General features: G+C 41.6%; 1 protein-coding gene across 1 annotated transcript in view; it reads left to right on the top strand.

The window, feature by feature from the left end:
• The window catches only part of LOC103369364 (T-cell immunomodulatory protein-like), a 52,781-nt gene extending 32,071 nt beyond the window's left edge, over positions 1 to 20,710 (top strand). Inside the window, exons 4-7 of the mRNA XM_008298071.1 lie at positions 3,705 to 3,829; positions 9,556 to 9,638; positions 10,443 to 10,560; positions 19,600 to 20,710. Coding sequence (XP_008296293.1) covers positions 3,705 to 3,829; positions 9,556 to 9,638; positions 10,443 to 10,560; positions 19,600 to 19,659 — 386 coding nt within the window. The 3' untranslated portion in view covers positions 19,660 to 20,710. The remainder of the gene's footprint in view (positions 1 to 3,704; positions 3,830 to 9,555; positions 9,639 to 10,442; positions 10,561 to 19,599) is intronic.
• Positions 20,711 to 20,775: the final 65 nt, after the last annotated feature.

Genomic DNA, 20,775 nt, shown 5'->3' with positions numbered 1-20,775 from the left:
TCTCTCTTTCTCTCTCTCTCTCTCTCTGTATGCGATTAAGGCAATTATGCTGCCTCTTCACAATACTGCAACCCAGCGCGAAAAAGATGAGAAAGTAGTACACATGGAGCAATTGCATGCAAGGAAGATACAGAGACATAAAGAGAGATGACTCATGAAAAGCTTTTTTTGGAAGAAGGTGGCAAAAATCGATGGTGTCAATTGAGCGTCCATACTGATTGGAGACGGAGCATGCACATTAGAGCATCAAGGACAGGCTTACACCGTTCTAACACCATACAATAACCACTGCTGGTTAATTACTCACTTTGACCACTGGCTGATCAATTTGTACCCTATGTGCAATGTTCCCATAAGATACAATGGCAGCGCTATTTGTGCAAAAATGAAGGTTTTTTTATACAAAGATGTATCTAGGTGACCAGACATGACCCTAGTCCAGGTGAGATGATCAGAAGTAACATGGAAAAATAATTTTCTTTTTTTGTAAGCAAACTGAGGTGAGGCATAGATTAAAGAAAGCAAAGAAAGAAGCATAGCTGTTGTGCTCCTCTCGGCCTGCAATACGCAGTCCATCCACATTAGTTCTGATCACTGACTGCCTCGAGGCTTTCTCTCTCTCTTCTTCCATCCTTCTCTCTCTTTGTTTACCACATAGAGGTTGATTTATGTCGGCTGCACTTGGCAGAGTTGGGTGGCGTGGGCGAGATACAGCAGCTGTAGGGGAGAGAGAGAGAAAAAGAGAGAGAAGACGAGGAGGAGGGAGGAGAAGAAGAAGGGGAAGCGAAAGGCCAAATCAGAGCAATGTATCAGGGGAAAGAAATGGAGAGATGAGCAGAAAGGAGGAAACAAAATACTCAGGGCTGGATGAGAATGGCAAGTAAGAAGGGGGAGATTACAGGATGGAGGAGGAGGGAGGTTGGGTAAGGAGACAGGGAGAGGTGTTGCGCTGGCCTCAGGTGTCTCACTCTGATTTGTATCTTTTATGATGCGTCTTCATGTCAGAACACAAGGTCTCATGCTGCAGTCCCTCTAGCTCAGGCTCTCTTGTGCTGCCTTCTGATCCTCCTCATTATGTTTACTTGTACATTTTAGTCCTATCTGTCTTTAAAAACTGCTGAGATTACAACTCATTATATGACATTATGTGGAACTTAATGGTCTCTCAGTGAAAGCAGGGCTGTTGCAGCTAAACTCATCACTAAAGCAAATGGGGGTTATGTTTGTAATCCAGTCAGATATATTGCACAGAAAGGGATGGATGAAAATGTACAAAGAATATGGGATGCCTTGTTTACAGAATGTGTAAAAAATATTGAGTAAAACATTTTTTAAAAATAATAGTCGATAATATATATATATAAAAGATAATATATAATTAATTAAATATTCATTGCAAGCCTTGAAAACAAAAAACATGATTGTAAGACCAGGGTCAGACATGAGCAGGGCTGTGGGCCAAACATGATATTTGTAAAGCATCCTTTATGTCAAACTGTAGGAATTATAAATTGCTGGAAAGTGAAGACCTTTAGTGTTCAACTCTTTTTAGTCTTTGTGTTTTTCTGGACCTGATGGACCACTGTAGATCACCATGAGGGGACTCTATGTTTTTCCTCCTAAAAGCATGAAAATATACTGGCATTAAAGTGAAGCGTCGGGAGAAGAGGAGACGCTACAAGCCATCCATCCGTCCACCATCATGGGAAACATGAAGTCTTTCCCTAACGGGATGGAAGAGCTAACAGCTAACAGCGCTGACCTGGCTGCAGTGGGAGTATCGAGAGTGCAGCCTCATATTGTTCATGGAGTCATGGCTGAACGAACTCACGCCGGACTCGCTCGTAACTTTAGACGGTTTTCACCTGGTCAGAGCGGACCAGAGCTTGAGGGAAAGTGGTAAGAAGAAAGGTGTGAATGTGAATGAGAGATGGTGTAATGCTGGGCACGTTAGCATTAAAGAGCAGCGCTGCACGAAGGTTGTTGAACTGCTGGCGGCTGGTTTGCGGCCGTTTTACCTGCCGAGGGAGTTTTCGCACATCCTAGCGATTGTGGTTTACATCCCCCCCCCCCTTGGTTGATGCTGCTGCAGCCTGTGAGCTCATCCATAGTTCAGTGTCCCAGCTGCAAACATTCACACTCTCAGTCTCTGATCATCATCTCAGGAGACTTTAATCATACATCACTCTCCCCACATTCAGCCAGTATGTAGACTGCCCAACTGGAGACGGGCCTTGGACCTGCTGTGTATCGACACCACGGATGCATATTATTTAATTATTGTTATTTTCTTGTACTTTTCTTTCTGTATTTTTGGATGCTGCTGTGGCATGTAAATTTCCCACAATGGGGGATCAATAAAATTATTCTATTCTATTCTATTCTATTCTATTCTATTCTATTCTATTATGTACACTAGTGTGTTGAATTTCAAACAACTGGGAATGTGTGAAAATGTAGTTCAAAGGTAGCGATATTTCAGTAACGAGAGTCTGTGGCCGGTCCCCGGTGGCTCAACTGGTTGAGCAGGTGACCCATGAACAGGCCCAACGCAACGGGCATGGGCTTGAATCTGGCCCACAACCATTTGATGGAGGTCGTCCTCCACTCTACTCCTTACTTTCCTGTTTTCCTCTCCACTTACCCGTTGAATAAAAGACGAAAGGCCAAAAAAATAAATAAAACTGACACCATCCTAATTTGGTGTTCATTTGTGCCAACGTTTGTAAATCATCACTTAACACAAAGTACAAGAAGTAAGAAACTACAGCTTAGACTGTTTGTTTGCAAGTACTGGACAAGTTAAAGATTCACTTCAGTGAAAAAGTTTGGGTTTTTTGTTTTTGTGTTTTTTACCTTGTTAACATGCCAGTATGGTGTTTTTTATGTGCTGGAAGACATATCATTAGCAAGTAAGCAGTCCGTGCAAAAGCTGAGTATTTCCACCTTCAAACTGTAGTGTACTTTTGACAAAAACCCTGAAGAACACACATTCAGATCTTCAGGGTTTTATATCAAACAAACCTAATGAACCCATCCTATCAACTTGTGTGGTGGGGCTTTCTGCATCACTGTTCTTCCTCAGAATTGATTTCCAGCTTAAACACGTAGGGATAAATTACTCCAATATTACAGTTTGCCATTGTGTAAAGTAGGTTTGCACATAGTTTGTACCTATACATACAGTGCATATATGCATCTAAAACTGTATACAAAGATGCACAAGCTCTCCATGACGTCCCCCATTGGCTTCCTGAACAGTGGCTGTCAACATCTTGGCAGTAAAGAACTCCTCCTAACATTTGGGCAAACTTCTGAATAGGTAGCATTTAAATGAGATGAGTTTTTATTTTATTAATCAATGATCAGAGAAAGACTTCAAATATTTTACCTGATGATGCCAGATTACCTACCCTTCTGATTGGGAAATGAATAGCTGTACCAACTTCAATCCATCCAATAGTTGTCAAGACATTTCATTAAAAGCAAAATGATCCACCTCATGGTGGCCACAGAGGAAGAGTCAGGAGATCATCAAAGTCAGTATTATCCATCATGGAGACCACAGATGTCTGTACCGTACATAAGCACAATTCATCCAGTAGTTTGAGATTTTCTGACACAATGTAGTATTTGTTGGGAAGATTCTATCCTTTTTATACCCATAAAAACCTTTGTTTTTTTCTCTGTCTTCCCTCCCACAGCTGGCCAGTTGAGCCAGTCGGCTCATTTCTCCCTCCAGCTGCCCTACACTGTACTGGGCCTCGGACGCAGCGCCAACTTCCTTGACCACCTTTTTGTTGGCATCCCCCGCCAGCCTGGAGAGACGGTGAGGAAATTTGAGCGGGTCACATGACCTCAACACTCGACAGTGCTTCTGCAGGAAAGGTTACAGGCTGTATAGGCTCATAGAATATTTGGGGAAAATTCTGTTATTAAGGTGCTCACAGCAGACAGAGAAAAAGAAGGAAGGGCACCAACATACACCCTTTCAAACCCTCAGGAACACATTGCATGTAAATACAACGTTTGTAGTTAAATACCAAATGAAGTCATTTGTGAGCAGCCTAACCTACCCTGAGTTTAACAGAGTATGGCATGCTTGACTGAGACATTTAATGATTATGCAATAAGTCTAGGGAAAAAAGACTGTGAGAGGAGCAAAAAAGCCTCAGGATCATGATGTTAAGAACCAGAAAACTTTCCAAGAAAAACATCAAATGATGCACTCATTTGTGGTTAAAGTAATTTAGGCTCTTTTAAAGTCACGAGCAGAGAGTAAGATTGTTGTTCTTCTCCTTCTGCTCAAGCTTCTTTCGCAATGGGCTGGATATAACACATTTCTTCCAAGCACTGTGACATTAGTTTGACGGGTATTTTGTGAAGATTTAGATGAGGGATTTCCCACAATATATTTTCTTATCAAATTAGAACTGCTGAACAGGAACAGCAGTGTGTCACTAATCTTGCAAAAACATTTAATGCTTGGTTGACTTGCTTTTTGGGGGGTTTCTCACTCAAGCAGTGGGAGAATATGTGATACCTGTTGTTTATACCAACTGGCTGCTTATAATGTGTGCTTAGATTTTTTTGCACATGAGGGTAACACATAACAAGAATATGTCAGAAATCTGTCATTCTCACATTCGAGACAACACCAATCTGTTCTTCATTCTCACCAATTTTCTAATGAAAATCGTTTGCTTGTTGAGCTATACATAGTTCTCTTAAACACAAGCAAGCAGTATTTTATTTTTGCAGGATTTTCACAGTTTCTTTTGCCTCAGCTTTTCCTGCGTAATGAGGACGAACTAAGTATTTTTTCAGGTGTTGTAAACAATGTTTTGATTGCAGCTACTTTTAAAGAACCATATTTTGCGGCCCACATCTCACTAGAGGCGAGAGTAGAATCGAGGTGTGAAAAAGCTTGTTTCCATATACACCAATTTTTAAAGAAAGACTGAAGACCAACAGTTGACACAGATCCGAAGCAGATGTGCTTTATGGCAGACACATTATACAGCTCTCTTTTAATGTATAGGATCATTGATGCCGTCATCTGGACAAATGATAAAGGTGCAGCAGATTCCTCAATGGAGCACAACTAGCAACATCCCTGTTTCACACAGATTTGTTTAACAGCCCTGCGAGTAGACAATGTATGAAAGACATTTAAATACAGCCAATGTGTGCCTCCTCTCATACAACAAGAGAGCATTATACTGATACAGTAAATAATTGATTGTTTTTATGCTTTTAATCTATTCATCGCTTACACTTCTACACTTGACTACCTCAAATGTCAGCTGTCTTCAGTTGAGCTCTCTCACGATCTCCACATTCATCTCCAGCTCTGCTTTCTTTCTCACGTTGTACTTGTCACTCTGAATATTAGGCACGACAGGGTTCCTTTTTCCCCTCCCGTGTGGTACCAAGGTCTTCGTCAAGCAGCTGATTAGAATTGCAGATAGCTCGGCCCGCGACTCAGAAGCTGTAGTGCACCAAGAACACTCATCTCAAACAAGCTGCTTTATTGTCCCTTTTCTGCATGCTCCTTTTTGCTATGCAAAGGACTGTGATCTTTTTTTTTTCTTTCATTTTTCCTCCTCCTCGCCCATTCCTTCTACAAAGTGAATTAATGAATGCCTAAAGATGCCGCCCATTATGCCGAGTAGATTTTTTTTACCCAGAGGGACTGGAGAGTAGGGTAACTCCACCAGATCTACCTGTAATGAGGAGGAGGCGCTTGTGAAAGCAGAAGGAAGCAGAAAGCACAAGGTTTAGAAATCCTGACTGCTACTCCACCCTGCTCAGTTGGCAGGTTTGGATCTTTGTGTTTGTTAGCTCTCTTGATCCATCTTGCTCTCATTTTTGCTTTCTTTCAGTCTTTATTTCCTTCCCGTTATCTTGCTATCTGCCTGCTGTGCTCTTTACAATCTCTCCTCCACAATGAGACTTTCTGCCTGCTGTTTCACAGAAGGAGAGGTTTTGTAAAATCTACTTGGATATCTTCCATCTTCTGTCCAATCATTCCTCTTTTTTATTCGCCCCCTCCTCATCTTTCTCTGTGAGTCTCTCTCCTCCTGTTCACTTATCTTCCACCCAGGGGATTCCCTTTGCTGCTCAAAGTGGTTTACTTCACTAATCAGTCCCCTACTTGTCACTCTCACTCTCTCTCTGTCTCCCTCACCCTCCATCTCTGCATCCGTCTCCCTCGCTTTCTCATAGTGTGCCAGTTTCCCTGGCTTTGAACCAGAGTATCTCTCTTTCTCTCTGAAGACTTAGGAACACTTTTCTCTTCCAAACAGCCAGATCGGATCTGCTCCCAGGCAGCGGTAGTGGAGGCTGACTCGTCTCCAGCTCTGCTCCCCCGCCAGTTGCCGCACCGAAGGCAGTGCTTTCCAAGAGCTAAGCGACAATGGCTGGCGGCGAGAATGTGCTTGTTATGTAAAAAGCAATGCTGTCGCTGCGCGCTTATTCAAAATAGCTGCGAGATGTAGTTCCTCTCAATTGATGAAGAACGAAGACTCACAATTAAAGAGCACTGGCACTCCCAGGTTCTGCCAAATGTTCAACTGGAAATGTTAATTCCTCTCAGCTAAAAGCACGATTATGGACATTAAATCATTGATATGCTACCGCCTCTATTATTTATGTGTCTGAACTCTTACCCCCTAATGAGCCTATGTACAACTTTGGATGCCTTGAACTGGGGTTAAATCAAGACAAGCCCAGAAAAATGTGGATAAGAAATCTTACAAAAACTGATGATGATGCTGGGTTTTTCCAGAAATCAAAGCATTGTTGTATGCAAATGCTAAATACAGTATGTGTCAGTCTAATGTCAGCTGTCATCACTGGATGCTGAGCCCAAAGGCAGCAAACTACTATAAATGAAACTTGAAATTATGCAAAGTCGCACTGCTCTCAAACACAGAGCTGCCAGCAAGTGTTTAGAAACTGAACAGTTTGAGTTTAAATAGTTAAATCTGTCTAAGCATTCCATTTTAAGTTTTGCTCCTTCTTGAATATACAGTCTTTAATACTGACTTCAGCTTCATGGTCCACCTGTATTTAAAGAGACTTCTTGTTTTCTTCAACCACATTCTCAAAGTCTGACATCAACAGGTCTCAGTCTGTGCCCAAAAGTCAGAAGCAGAGCAGTGAGTGCAGGAACACCAGTTTGTATGTGCTCTGTTTTCTAACAGGCTCCGCTAATGGTCAGCCTGTTCAAGGCTCCACCTCATCACCCTGAGGCACGTCTTTGCACTTGCTCCCCAATCAAACTCCAGCTTATGTGCTGCTAGTCTCCCTTTTTCACTCCGCCGCTCTGGAAGACGGATCAACAGCCTCCCTAATTTCTGTGTTTACTTTCAGTCAGACTTGAAAACAAATGGTTTTGGAAAGCAGCAGGGAGCTCATGCTAATGGCCCCCATAAACAGCGTTCTTTGCTGTTTTGTGCGACGCCTTTTTTCCCTGATTCTCTACAGTGGAAGTGCAAAGTTAGCATGAGCCACAGAGCCGCTCAAGCCTTATTGAAGGCTGATGTGGCAGGTTGAAATAAACCAGAATTCTCTGGTAAAGGCACACCGCTGCACATTTTGGCTAATTGCACCAGTGGCCTGGTGGAAGTTGCAAGGATTTGCGTTTGGTTTTCCCCCAGGTCCAACAAAATTGTCCACACTCCCAATCTGGGCTGGAAAAGTGAGAAAGAACAATTTGCCCCCTCGCCCTCATTATCACCACTGAGGTGCCCTTCTGCAAGGCCTGTAACCTCACTAGACCCAGTGGAGCTGCTTGGCGGCCAGCAGGTCAGGCTGTGGTTGTATTGTGCAGCTTCCAGGTGTAAACATGTGAAACTGGCTCAGTGTGTTTAGATTGTTCACACAAAAAAGAGCTAGGAAACTTCTGAGACTAGTCTGACAACCAACAATGTATTTAAGAAATTCTTCAGCCCAGATCTCATCAGTGTTCTTAACTCTGCAGGTTGACTGAAGAGATTTTAATTTAGAGACATTGACATGAACTGCTCTTAGTGCGTAATATGACACTGATTTTGTGATTGTTTTACTAATTGCTCATCTGTTTCTTCTGTTGGTATTGGTGGTTGATCAAACGTTTCCAAGGATATATTCTATTCTATTGTGTTCTGTTCTGCACTAAATAGAGTTTTAACCCTTTGTATCACACGGTGCTGACGGAGGTCTGACCAGGCAGTCTGAGTGGAAACTGAACTACGAGGGCGTGTCAAATGTCTCCACTATAATCCACTGTGTTACCATCACTTTGTATGTTCACTGTAACATTAACAAGATGAACTGAACACAGAAAACAAGGACACACGAGCTTGCTTTTGTTTTTTGTTGCACCTGACTGCTGAAACAAAATACAACACTTACTTAAAATGAATACACTTAGATTTATTGGACATTTCAGATATTTGGTTTTAAACCTGCAACACGTTGTGTTTAATAGTTACATCAGTGTTTTATTTTGCATTTTAAATAATTAATGTATGAATTAAATATTTTCTGTGTTGAGTTTTAAGGTTTCTCACATACCTGTATTTTCCTAACCAGAAAATGTAAATGTTTTTGAAATAACCAACTGTAGTAATGCTGTTATCATCTCTTTGTTGTTTATTTTTCTGTCTTTTCTCTTTGCTTTTGTAATTTGAGTCAATGCCGTTGAAAAACCGGGTCGCCCTTCAATGATCACTCGTGCATAAATATAGGTTCGGCATTCACTCTGCAAGTTCTAAATAAGACATAGGAGACAAATGTAGTGGAAAAAATAAAGCAAGAACTATGACATATCAATTTTTTTTCAAAATATGCTGAAATTTTGTACGAATATCCAATAATGCATCCTAATCTTTACATTAATCTCTTTCTTGGCCTACTTTATGTGCTCTAGCCGTAGAATCTGTTGTCTTTTGCTCACAGCCTTTTTCTTCAGATGTGATATTGTCAGCCCATTGCTGGAATTACCTTTCTTAAGTGACTGAGAGTTAGTGCGTATTTTTACTTGCATGCTTACACGTAGTTAGTGATTGTATTTTTCTCCTATGAATTCAATCTTCAAAGCAAACCGCTGCACTGCTGTACTGTGATGAGTTGCGTTACAGGATGAGAAAAGACGATGTATATTTTATCAAGACAGAGACTGAGATTATTACTTCTGCAGATGGCTGAACTCTCTCACAACCGCCACAGAAATACTTAATCATACATGCAAATATACACACTCACATGCACACAAACATACACACACCAGGAAAAAAAACAGTGTTGCTCACCACAGCCAGAGTAATTTATTTCATGTAGCAGGCTGACTGTGTCTTAAATGCATGGCTTAAAATAGCCACTCCACAGTGGCTAAAGAAAACCATGGAACCCTATTGCTCTGCCTCAGAGGACTTAACATACATATTCAGAGTGTGTGTGTGTGTCTGTGTGTGTATCTTATGGAAATCTGTATGCAATCGTATATATGGTACTGTTGTGTATTGCCATTTCTGTGTATACTGAGCTCATGTGTTCTTCTCTTTTCAGGAAATAAGGAAGCAGGAGTGGACGGCCATCATTCCCAACTCGCAGCTTATTGTCATGCCCTTCCCACACAATAAGCCCCGCAGGTACTCATACCAGTAATTACAACAATACAATGTTAATATTACAACATAGAGTGATCACAAGTAGCCAGTTTACTCTTTCACAGTGGTATAAATTGCTGGCAGAACCTGTTGATGCTTGTTGCTATGGACACCATTCAACACTTTAACCACCTCATCTGATGCCTCTTAATGGCAAGGTATTGTTATCCGAGCTCGACACAGATAGTGTCTCTGTGGCGTATCTTCACAAATAATGCCTAGATGTAACACACACAAATGCACACACACACACTATCACCTCGCAGCATGTGGTCTCATGTTATCATCACGCTGTTAACATGTAACTCAAACCACAGGAGGAGCTCCAGATGGCTATTTCAGCTCAGACAAACAGAGATACACACCCTCCTCCATATAGCCGCATCACACTTGTGTACTTGCCAGGTTTGCCAGCACACACCGTTGTTGAACAAAGATCTGAGAATAAAAAAAACAGTTGCCTTGGTATTCTTCTCACATACAGTGTGAGACAAGGAATTGCGACATGATAAATTTAATAAATCAAAGTGCTTGGATTTCTGGAAGCACATAAAAGTTCTCGGAAACTGAAAACAGAGCAGTTCCTCATTCTGTTCAGCTCTGACAAGAAAGTGAAAGAGCTGCTCATGTATCTATTTTAACTTAATTAGGACATAGTCTCTGCTAATGTGAACCATTTGGTAATTACATTGTTTTTCTGTCAAATAAAACCATGATGAAATATAAAACAGCATATGGCCAGTCTTCATTTCTCCCCCCTTTCTCTCTTCCTTTTGCTTTCTTTAGTTGGAGTGCTAAGTTGTACCTTACTCCAAGCAACAGCGTGTTGCTGACAGCCATCGCACTGATCGGAGTCTGTGTCTTCATCCTTGTCATTATTGGCATCCTACACTGGCAAGAAAAGGTCAGGACATACACACATATACACAACACACACACACACACACACACACACACACACACACACATACAGTGGTGTGGGGAAGTAAACGTTGTCCTCTTCCTGGTGGTTTTAGAGTGTGTGAGAGAGAGAGATGGAGCTCGAGAGAGAGAGAGAGAGAGAAAGATACTGAGAGATGGAGAGATGGAGCAGATTGGTCACAACCAGCAGCAGATGGGTCTCTCTGCTCCTGTCCTGTAGTCCTCCAGCCTCCCACTGAGACACACACACACTCTGTCTCGCTCTCTATCTCTCCCCCGGCCACAACCTGGAAGGACGTTCAACTGTAATTGCCTTCTTCTGTCCTTTCAGCATGGCAGATCTGCTGTTCATTGCTGCCTTAAATGCACCCTCCAGGGAGTCAATGCATGTTTTCATGTGTGTTTTGTGCTTCAGCTTCTCCTGGTCTGATTGTTTTCAGCCACACACACTCTCACAGTACGATCACAGTAAAATGTACCTCATCATAACACAGTCAGTGCTATCTCTCGCAAATGTACTTTTTTTGTTCTGGATTGCTTCCTTTGTCATCTCCACACTCTGTGGTACTGCTGTCTGCTAGGCTGAGCTGTGCTGTAAGTTGCTGGCATCTTCTCCAAACCATCTGCTGTGAAAGTATGTGGTGCTTAATGTGTTCCTGTACGTGTGTGAGTGTGTCTCGCTCATGATGGCATGTGTGCATGGTTACACACACCGAAGTGCTGTAATTGCCCTCTTTTGGGAAACGTGGGTGTGTTCTTCAGCTTCATCTGAACTGATGCAGAATTTTTTTTTTTTTTTTAAACCTGGCTGGTGCCTGAACCGAGCATACAAGATGCACCTAGCAGGCTCAGGTGGATAAGAGGGGATATGAAGGTTGAGTGGAGCCTTTTATGGAAGGTTAGAGGAAGAAAGCAGAATGTTCATGTAAATAAAATGAAAAAAACAATTGTAATGTCAGGCTTACAGTCTGGCAGTATACTTTACTTGAAATCAAGTGTCTACACAGGCAAAATGAAGAGTTTTCAGTCACAACAGACAATGTATTTGGCTTTGAACGCTGTAGTGTGTATCGGCTGAGCAGCCAAAGTCTCCAATACTCCCCCAATATGAGGAGGAATTTTTGATGAGGAATCATTGATATCTACAGTATATATCCTGTCCGGCTGTTAAATGTTGAACTGGCATATAGTAGAAACAGAAGAGAGACTTTACCAGTACGATATCCCAGTGCACCTGAAATGTCATGATTCAATAAGTATTGATGAGACAGTTACATGTCAGAAAAGAAGCATTGTTAGGTGGTTTCCATTAATAGTTTGATTTTTCTCAACATACAATATATAATTTGTATCAAGTATTCTAAGTTCTTACTGGTGAAGTTTGTAGCAGTTCAGAACAAAACACAGCACCAAAAATGGTGAAACATCCAGCATTCTCTTTGCATCCAAAGCATAATTTGATTCAAATTGCTAAGTGTATTATCAGGTTTTTATGAAGCATAACCTCAAGCTTCCACTATGTATGCAGCACATGTAACAGAATTTTAGGTTCAGTGACACGAATTTTCCCTGAAATGCTCCTTGGCATAGTTGGCTTCTTTTTATTTATTCCTTTATGACACAGGCTTTGTACTTGTCTTTTACACTGATAATTCTGCAAGGAGAGCTTCATGACTATCCAAACGTTAGCCATGTTCCAACTGACAGTCTTGTACAGAGCCCTGGATATGTGAAATATCACTTTTCAGTTTGTAACACAATAAACAGCCTCATAATTTTTATGTATTCCTGAAATAGTCCCATTTTTAAGTTTAGTAGCCCAACAGTGCTCCTGAAGTTCAGCAGAGTTATCTCTCTCCAGTGTCTGACAGTATGTGACAGACACTGTGTTCACATTGACACATTTTGAAAAAAGGACAAATGTAATTTAAATTTGAGTAAGTGAGAGACATACGTCTGGACAGGCTAATGTGGTGTAACCTCCTGCACCATCCAGGGAATTAAGACTGAGGGGGAACATGTACACCGGCTGCTAACATCCTCTCATATCTCCTCTTCCTACTTCCCTTTTACAGTGGGGCATCCACTGAGGTCAGGGCGAGCCTGCTGATTGACATTTGGCATTTCTGTGTGTTTGCGCTGTCGCCTCTGGTATTTGCTCTACTAATAACAATGTCAGGTAGAGGGCAGAAGCATGGGGCAAAGACGTGTTGTCCTGCCTAACAAGCTAACAGGGCTTTTACACAAATCCTGTGAACTTTAGTGCAATGCAGTATTAGCTGGGGCTATTAAAAAAATATCTGTATGAAAATAATTAAGAAAGGAGAAGAATGAGGTCTTAAAATATCTGGTAAAACGTGCAATGAAGCAGAATGTAGTCAATCTTATCTTCACGCAAGCCAAACTTAATTAGTTGACATTAGAGCCCATTGAGACTGCAGCATGCATCGCCATGGCTTTCCACCTGGTTTCAGACTCAGGCCCACCACTGTGTCAGTAAAACCTTTAGATGGACACAAATCAATGCTCTGCTGCTTAACGATGACTCAAGCCTCAGGACGACAATTTGATGGTATCCCCTCGATAGTCAATTAGACCAGGCTTCGACAGCAGCACAGCCCAGTGGATCAGTTATCCAAAGGAAAGAACATCACATCAATCCATCTGCTCCCCAAAAACATGTTGCATTAAAAAAAGGGAAAAAATGTACAACATCAATCAATACGAGACGCTGCCATCTTTGAAGATAGATGAAGGCTTTATTACAAACCAAAGCTGACAGGATAAAAAAGGAATAAATGTGTAGCTGGCCATCTTTTGGATACAGCAAATTAGTCAGCATCAGGGACGGGTTGGCTGTCCCATGAAAGGGACAGTCATCTCAAAAGGTCTGTCCAATGTTCTGACTGGGTTTAATCCTTGTTTTAAAAAACATGAGCTCATCTGCTGCAACAGTTCGGCAACATGCTGGGAATGAAAAAAGGATGACTTCATTCAGATACTTTAAAATTGATGGCCCTCCCTGGCCCATCCTCTGTTCATCACTAATCCAACAGATGTAAATGCATTATTGACTGCACTGTCAGGAGGCCAGATGATATGGAATTTTTGTTACGCATTTGTGTTCAGCTACTGTCAAATGACAAACTCTAAATAAGTACACTAACACACTCCAGTCTTTAAGTCTTGAACCCCATCAAACCTCATTACAACGTTCTGTCATAAAGTATCTAGGGTTGGCCGACCTGACGATCTTATATCATGAACAGTCTTAATTTTCAAAGGAACTGTCCAGGCCACCATATTAAGGGGGTATTTGTATTTTATTTTGAAAATTTGGTTGCTCTTAACCAGCTAGTGCAGGCCCATCCTGTCTTGTGACTCCACACCAGCGGATTGACCAGGACGCTGCTGCAGCCGTCCTTCATGTCATTCAGTTACCTCTCCAGTGAGTCTTTTGTCCTGCAGATGGACTTCAGCTCCACTGTCATTGACTGCAACTGGCAACTGTAGTTCTTGTTCTGCTCTCCAGGGGCCTCATTTAGGATCAGTGCATACAAAAGGTTCTAAATTCTGATGTGCGTACGACCCTTGTATGCGCGTTTGATAAATATAGATTTTTTTGTACTTACGCACAGTCTAAATTTCATGCGTACAAGAGATGGGTCAGAGGAGAGACTGCCGGCAAAATTTTTAAAAAGTGGTTTGATGTTAAAAAACGCATCACAGCCCATAAAAGAGAAATGACTGAAACTGGACAAGGACCAATTAATACCGATCATTCACCCAGTGGATGACCCCGATCACCTACAGATGAGATGTTTTAATAATCATACTAAGTCCAGCAAAAACATTTCCACACTCTGTAACACTCACCAATAAGCCAGCCATCTTCAACAGCTCCTGCTTGGAGACCCACAGAGCTGTTGTGCTCAATGAATGAGTTGTGCGTTCCTCCAGGCCACCGGGCGACAACGTTGGATAGCGACAAATGTGCATCACAAATTATCTGTACGTTGATTGAATGAAACCCTTTTCTATTTACAAAATTAAGTTCAGTTAGTGACGCTGCTTTGATTGCTTTGTGGGTGCAGTCTATGGCTCCACATATGTTTGGGAATCCAGCGACAGCGTTAAGTCCCCGTTTGATTTGGGCTTGTTGGTGATGGCTGTAAGGGAACTGGATGTCGGCTGGGACCAGGGGAGTTATGGCATTCAACACTGTCGACTTGATCCTGCTCATTGATGGCTGGGAAAGGCATATGTCTCCAGCCTCACGCTGGAATGTGCCGGTGGTTAAAATCCCCGAATGCTTTCTATTGGTAGTTTCACTATTCTATTGCTAAATTATGTGCGTAGGCATGGTCAGAGTTGTGCGTATATTTACCATAGACTGTATAAAAGATGGACGTAGCAACCGGCCCTGAAAAATGAAGCCAACCCGAAAGTGTCAAAAACCTGCAATACCATTACGTCCACTAGTCCTGGCTCCAAAAAGCCCTGGCTCCCATAGAAATGAATTGGAAAAGAAGTGATCACAGATCACGAAATACTGCATTCCTACAGCTCAGGATTTTTTTCTTATTAGTTTTCATGGTCAAGTCCAGAGATCAGGTGGCCAATCTGAAAATAAATCAATACTGAATTTTTTAAAAATCGTCAAAATTTTGCGGGGCAAGGGGCGTGGCTGGCTTGTTTGACAGTCAGCAGCGACCATACAGATGAAGCGAGCAGAAGGCGGTAAATGTGGGCGGGCAGAGAGGGCCTGCCTCTCAATCCGTCTGACCAATCGCTGCTCCTATGGTTCCACCCCCCTCCGACAGTTTTTGCATCACTGCCTCCAAAAATCCAAGATGTCAACCAGGAAGTAGCAAAACCCTGGCTTCATTTTCTCAGTGCAGAAGCCAACGGGTGACGTCACGGAAGCTACGTCCATCTTTTATACAGTCTATGATATTTACGCACATTCCTAAGTATAAGTACAAGTTGATAAATTCCATACTTTGCGTAGGAATGTTCGTTCACACATATCTGTGCATACGCACTGATGATAAATGAGGCTACAGGACATCCACTGCAAGCTGGAAGGCCACTCCTCATAGAACCTGCAGCGGGTAGAGAACTGGTTAATGTGCCAATATGTCAAGCTCACCAAGGCTGCAGACCAGAAGAAGGATGCAGTAAAGTCTGCCTTTGATTATATAGTCAACTACGGTTGCCAACTGCAGTCCAAGATGGGGGAGTTGGTGCAGACCGAGAACTGCCACATCAGTGACCTGGCAGCTTGTTTTGTAGACAGAAGGCAGCGTGGCAGACAAAGAAAAGTGGCAAATAGACAAACATACTGAAAGAAGTGTCAAAGTGGCCTTCAAATGTTCCTCCTGGTTGTGAAAACATCCTCAACAGTCACAATTTTAACGCAAGTAATGAGGACAAATTGGTAGTCCTCAGTCTGTGCAACAATGCAAAGTTACATGATGCACTTCAGCAGCCTCAGTTAGTCAAATCAGTGAGAATGTTCCAAATTTATAATATTTTTAGCACAAAATTCACTCGCTATGTGTTAGTGTCCCTCCGCTGCAGCTCAGTGAGGAAACACCCTGGGGAAACAAGAGTTTTTTTTACTAAAAAGACAGAAACTTTGGAAGATTCCCACTTGGTTTGATTAAATCCGACTGCAGAGGCCTCATATTAGCTTCAGGTGAATTTCTAGATGCTTTTTTTTACACAGAGTGAGGACCTCATTACTTCCACTGGATTTGCGTTGGGAAGAGAAGATTTCTTTCCAACACAACATGGCCAGGAAGGATGGAAGGAATGATTGCACCTAACAATAATGACTTCATCACACATATGACCTTGTGAATGTAGTATTCGGATAGACAACATAAAAATGGGCCACTTACACATGAATGCACCTAAAATAATCCTGTAAGTACTGTCATATTATTTGTGGATGCAGATATAGATATACACATATGTAGAACCACGTATCTAGAAGTAGTACTGAAGCTGGCCTTTTAGTCAGATTTGGACTCGTTATACTGAATGTAAATATACTTGTTTTTGATGCATTTAGCATTCAAGTTTTTGTTTAATGAAAACAAAACAGGTTAGTAACTCTACAAGTAGTGTGTGAAGGTACATTGTCAAAACCTCAGTATCATACTGACACTGATACTGGGACAAAAACAAATGATACCTTGTCCTGCTCATGACAGCTAAATCATGTAAAATTCCTACTCTACCATGCTCCTTTCTGTTCGTAGGCAGTGAAACATTTGGCACAACAGTCAGGATAAAGTGGTTCTCTCCTGCTTACAACATGAGCAGTAAGAACAGACAGAAATTGTAGTGTATTTTGTGGTGTATTTAGTTACATTTCAGTGAAAACTGTAAACTACAGACTTTTTACAGCTCTCTTTAAAGTCTACAGGGAGTCGGGTGTTTGACACCTAAAAGAGAGATTTAGGGTGGAGTATCACTTCAGCCGTGACTGCTGATAACATAGCTGCAAATGTTCACCAATCCCCCACAGCTTTCTTTTTCTTGTGTTCAGAAAGAACTGCACATCATTCCTGCTAATGCACTCTGGGGATGTATGCAATCTGGACTTGCTGAAATTACAAAATTGCTTTCATGGGCCCTCAGATTGTGAAATGTACTTGGTCTATGTAGGGCAATGTCAGCTGTCAGTTCAAAGAAGTAAACAGAAAACATGAAAAATTGATGCTGTCGGCTAAAAGTTTTCCCCCACTACACCAGCAATATTAGGAGCAGGTGACGTGAACGGGGCCCTCTGGGAGGAGGTGCTATGGGGGGGGAGGTGGTTTATGCTGCACGTCTGTCAGCTTGTTCACAGCTCAGCTCGTACGCCGCTGCTGCCTCCAGCCATCACACCTGTCTGTCTGTCTCCATGCCCAGATGATGATAATAGACTGTTGGCTATGAATGCACACATATTATCCCTTTAAGGCCTTTTCACATTCACATGTGTGTTTCTGTGGTGTTTGATTTGTTATTACATTGTCTGCTTCTAATATTGAAAAATGACCTTCCCCACCAGAGTTGTAATTGAGCTACTCTCTCATGATTTCTCAACAAATTTGATTATTAGAGTCCAACGTTCATCATATTTAAGTTTTTGCTCCCCAAAGGCCTTTTTTTTAACCAATTAATTGGTAGAAGTTGTCACACAAGCAAAATGGACCGAAATACACTACTAATCTGCCAAGGGCACCATTTAATTAAGGAATGTGTCCATGTTTAATTATTGAATATATGACAGTGGGTTTGGCTTAAAACTGTTTCCAATTGGAGCCCATCAATTTGGTGATGAACGCTGATCCGGCTTACTGAGATCTCTGAATGGCACTTTGCAACGCGTATATCCAAATTTCAGCCGTTATCTCAGCTTGAGGTTTAGAAATACTACAGCGTGATCACGTTAATTTTGGCACCGTGCTTTGATTTAGCAAAATGTTAATTGCTTTTATTCACATTTTAGCTTGCCATTAGTTTAGTCAACAGGCACTTTGGACTTATAAGCATTCTCAGGCTGCAACTGTCACCAGCTTTCATCTATATAGTTTGTACGGTTACACCTGTTGTTCTCATTTATTACAAGGTACTGTTTACCTGTTTAAAGCAGAGTGTTATAACACCGCAGTAATAACAAGTGGATATAGTCCAAATCACTCTCCTTTGTCAACCCATTTTTCACTCCCAAAGTCCGGCTGTTTAAGTAAAATTGCACATTATTAGAGAGCAAGTCAGGTTTGCGTTGTTTACATAGCCTAATATCAGAAATTGCACATTTGCCCCAAGAGGTTTTACAATTGGACAGCATATGGAACCTTGATTCAAATAAGGAAAACTGCCAAAGCAGCTTGGAGGAAGAATATAGAGCCTGCATGTTCACTAAAATACTGATCACTGTCTGGATTTCACTGAAGAAAAGCAGCTAAAACATCAGACACATTAACGTACAACAGCTCCTTAAGCAATCAGGGAAAATTTAGATCAACTGAGAGTTGGCATTAAAGCTGGGCTAGGTAGTATTTTATTGGCATCATTAGGTAAAAATGCCATACTAATCTTTCAGCATATTGTAATTCAAGTGGTCTGAAAGGAAACTGGACTTGGACTCGTCCTCTTGGCTCTGTTGTCAGAGAGAGTTCAGCCAGTCAGAGGTCTTTTCACTCAGAGCAGATGAGATTGTATAATAGCAACAGAGTCCACAGTGAGAGCAGGAGGTGGTGGGCTGGATGGAGGACTTTCACTGGGGAGAGCAGGGTCTGAACACGGGGTTGGGCTGCATAGTGTTCGTTTTTTAGCTTAAACATTTTTGTGCATTTGAAGTGCATGCTTTTCTGGTGGACGAAGAGGGGATCGATATGGAGGGTTGCATATTTTTAAATAATGTTGTTTGTTTGTTTGTTTTGTTGTTGTTGTTTTTGCCTTTTTTCTGAATTTCTGCCTACTGCAGCTTTAATCCTACACACAGCTCTGCTAACAGCGACATGAAAGATAGTCAGGTGAAAGTAATGCTAATCTAAATCCAGTAATAATTTATTATTAGTTTGCCTTGTAATTTTCTTGCCTGTGTTTATTGGTCCTTTGCCTCTTCTTGTTGACTTGTCAGTGGGATTGTGGATGAACTTCATCCATATCTTGTGACTTTCCCTTCCAGTCACTAGTAGCCTTCACCGTGGTTAAATGAGCTGCAAGTTAATGTACTGTAAATACTCTGCTGTTTACCATAGGTACAGATGCTATGTGACAGTGTGGGGTTTGTAGTTCCTGTTGACAAAATTACACTTACACACACACACACACACACACACACACACACACACACTGCTTATTCCAAACTCCAGCCCTGATTTCTTAATGACATACCCTGTATACTCATCACTCCAGTACACGTTAAATGACTGTGTTACTGACTGATCCATGAAGCAGCTGAATCTGACTCTGTATTTTTCTCTGTGTGTGTGTGTGTGTGTGTGTGTGTGTTCAGAAAGCTGATGACCGAGAGAAGAGGCAGGAAGCCCACCGTTTCCATTTTGATGCCATGTGAAAGAAGAGAAGTGCATCATGGGAGAACATCCGTCCTCCTTCACCTGCCACTCAACCAACCACCCCTTACCCTTCACACATTTTCTCTCAGAGTCCTTTCAAGGGCCAATAAGTGGATCCTTGCTTGCCCCAAAACGCTTCTTTTTGATATTTTTCAGTCCTCGAGTCAGATGTGAAATATTTATGTTCCATTTCATTTATTCATTCCAGTGTTAGAAGTACAGGAGCTGCAACAAGGCCATAGAGACACAGAGAGAAATCCTAATGGAGATCACTCTCAAGTTTAAAGCAGGGATTTCTTTGGACCGGCTGTAGTTAACAGCATGATTATCCCTTGTGATATTAGAATATTTTGACAACAGATTCCTGTTGAAATGTCCAACAAGTGACTCCAATATTTTAAGGTGTTTATATTTATTCTCTTCATCTTTGGCATCAAATGTTGCAGTGTGTAAAGTTACCTGACATCCACATATGTGTTACTGTCCATAGTCTTTGTACAGTTTGTTCACCTCTGGCTTTTTCAGTGAGATTAAACTGAATCAGATTGTGTGATATTGATCTCAGCCTTGAAACTGCAGCAGCAACTGGTAGGAAGTGAACAAAAACAGTCACATGCAATATAACGATGCTTCGGAACATTTTTCTGCTTCCAATCTCACCAGAAATGATGAATGGCCTTCAGGTCTGCTGAGTGCAAATTCATCTTTTTCTGAGCTGATTGTATCACAGTGCATCATAGGAGTGCCAAAAAATGTTGCATCCGGCAAATGTCTAATGGTACAGTATCAAGGCCCAGCAAATAGTCTAAAACCTGCTGAATAAAGCACCGTTTGCTCCAGCTTGTTTGTGTTGTCAAGCACTTGGGTGTATCCAGATATTTATTTATAAGAATGAGCTCATGCCTTTCTGTGCACTTTTTAAACTACTGATCAGACTAACTGTGAGTGTGTGCGGCTGATTTTATTTTGTTGATCTGGCTTTTAAATTAATGTTTAAGCTGTAATTGTGTTTCTTTACTGAGGTTGAAAATAAAGGTTTCTTTTGCTTTACTCTGTCTTTTCGTATTGTTCTCTCCATAAAGCTGCACAGCAGGTCCCCAAAACCATAATTTATC

The sequence above is a fragment of the Stegastes partitus genome, unplaced genomic scaffold (assembly GCF_000690725.1).
Source record: "Stegastes partitus isolate 25-593 unplaced genomic scaffold, Stegastes_partitus-1.0.2 Scaffold27, whole genome shotgun sequence".
Lineage (NCBI taxonomy): Eukaryota > Metazoa > Chordata > Actinopteri > Pomacentridae > Stegastes > Stegastes partitus.
The sequence above is the reverse complement of the archived record's forward strand: the minus strand, read 5'-3'. Positions and strand labels throughout refer to the sequence as shown.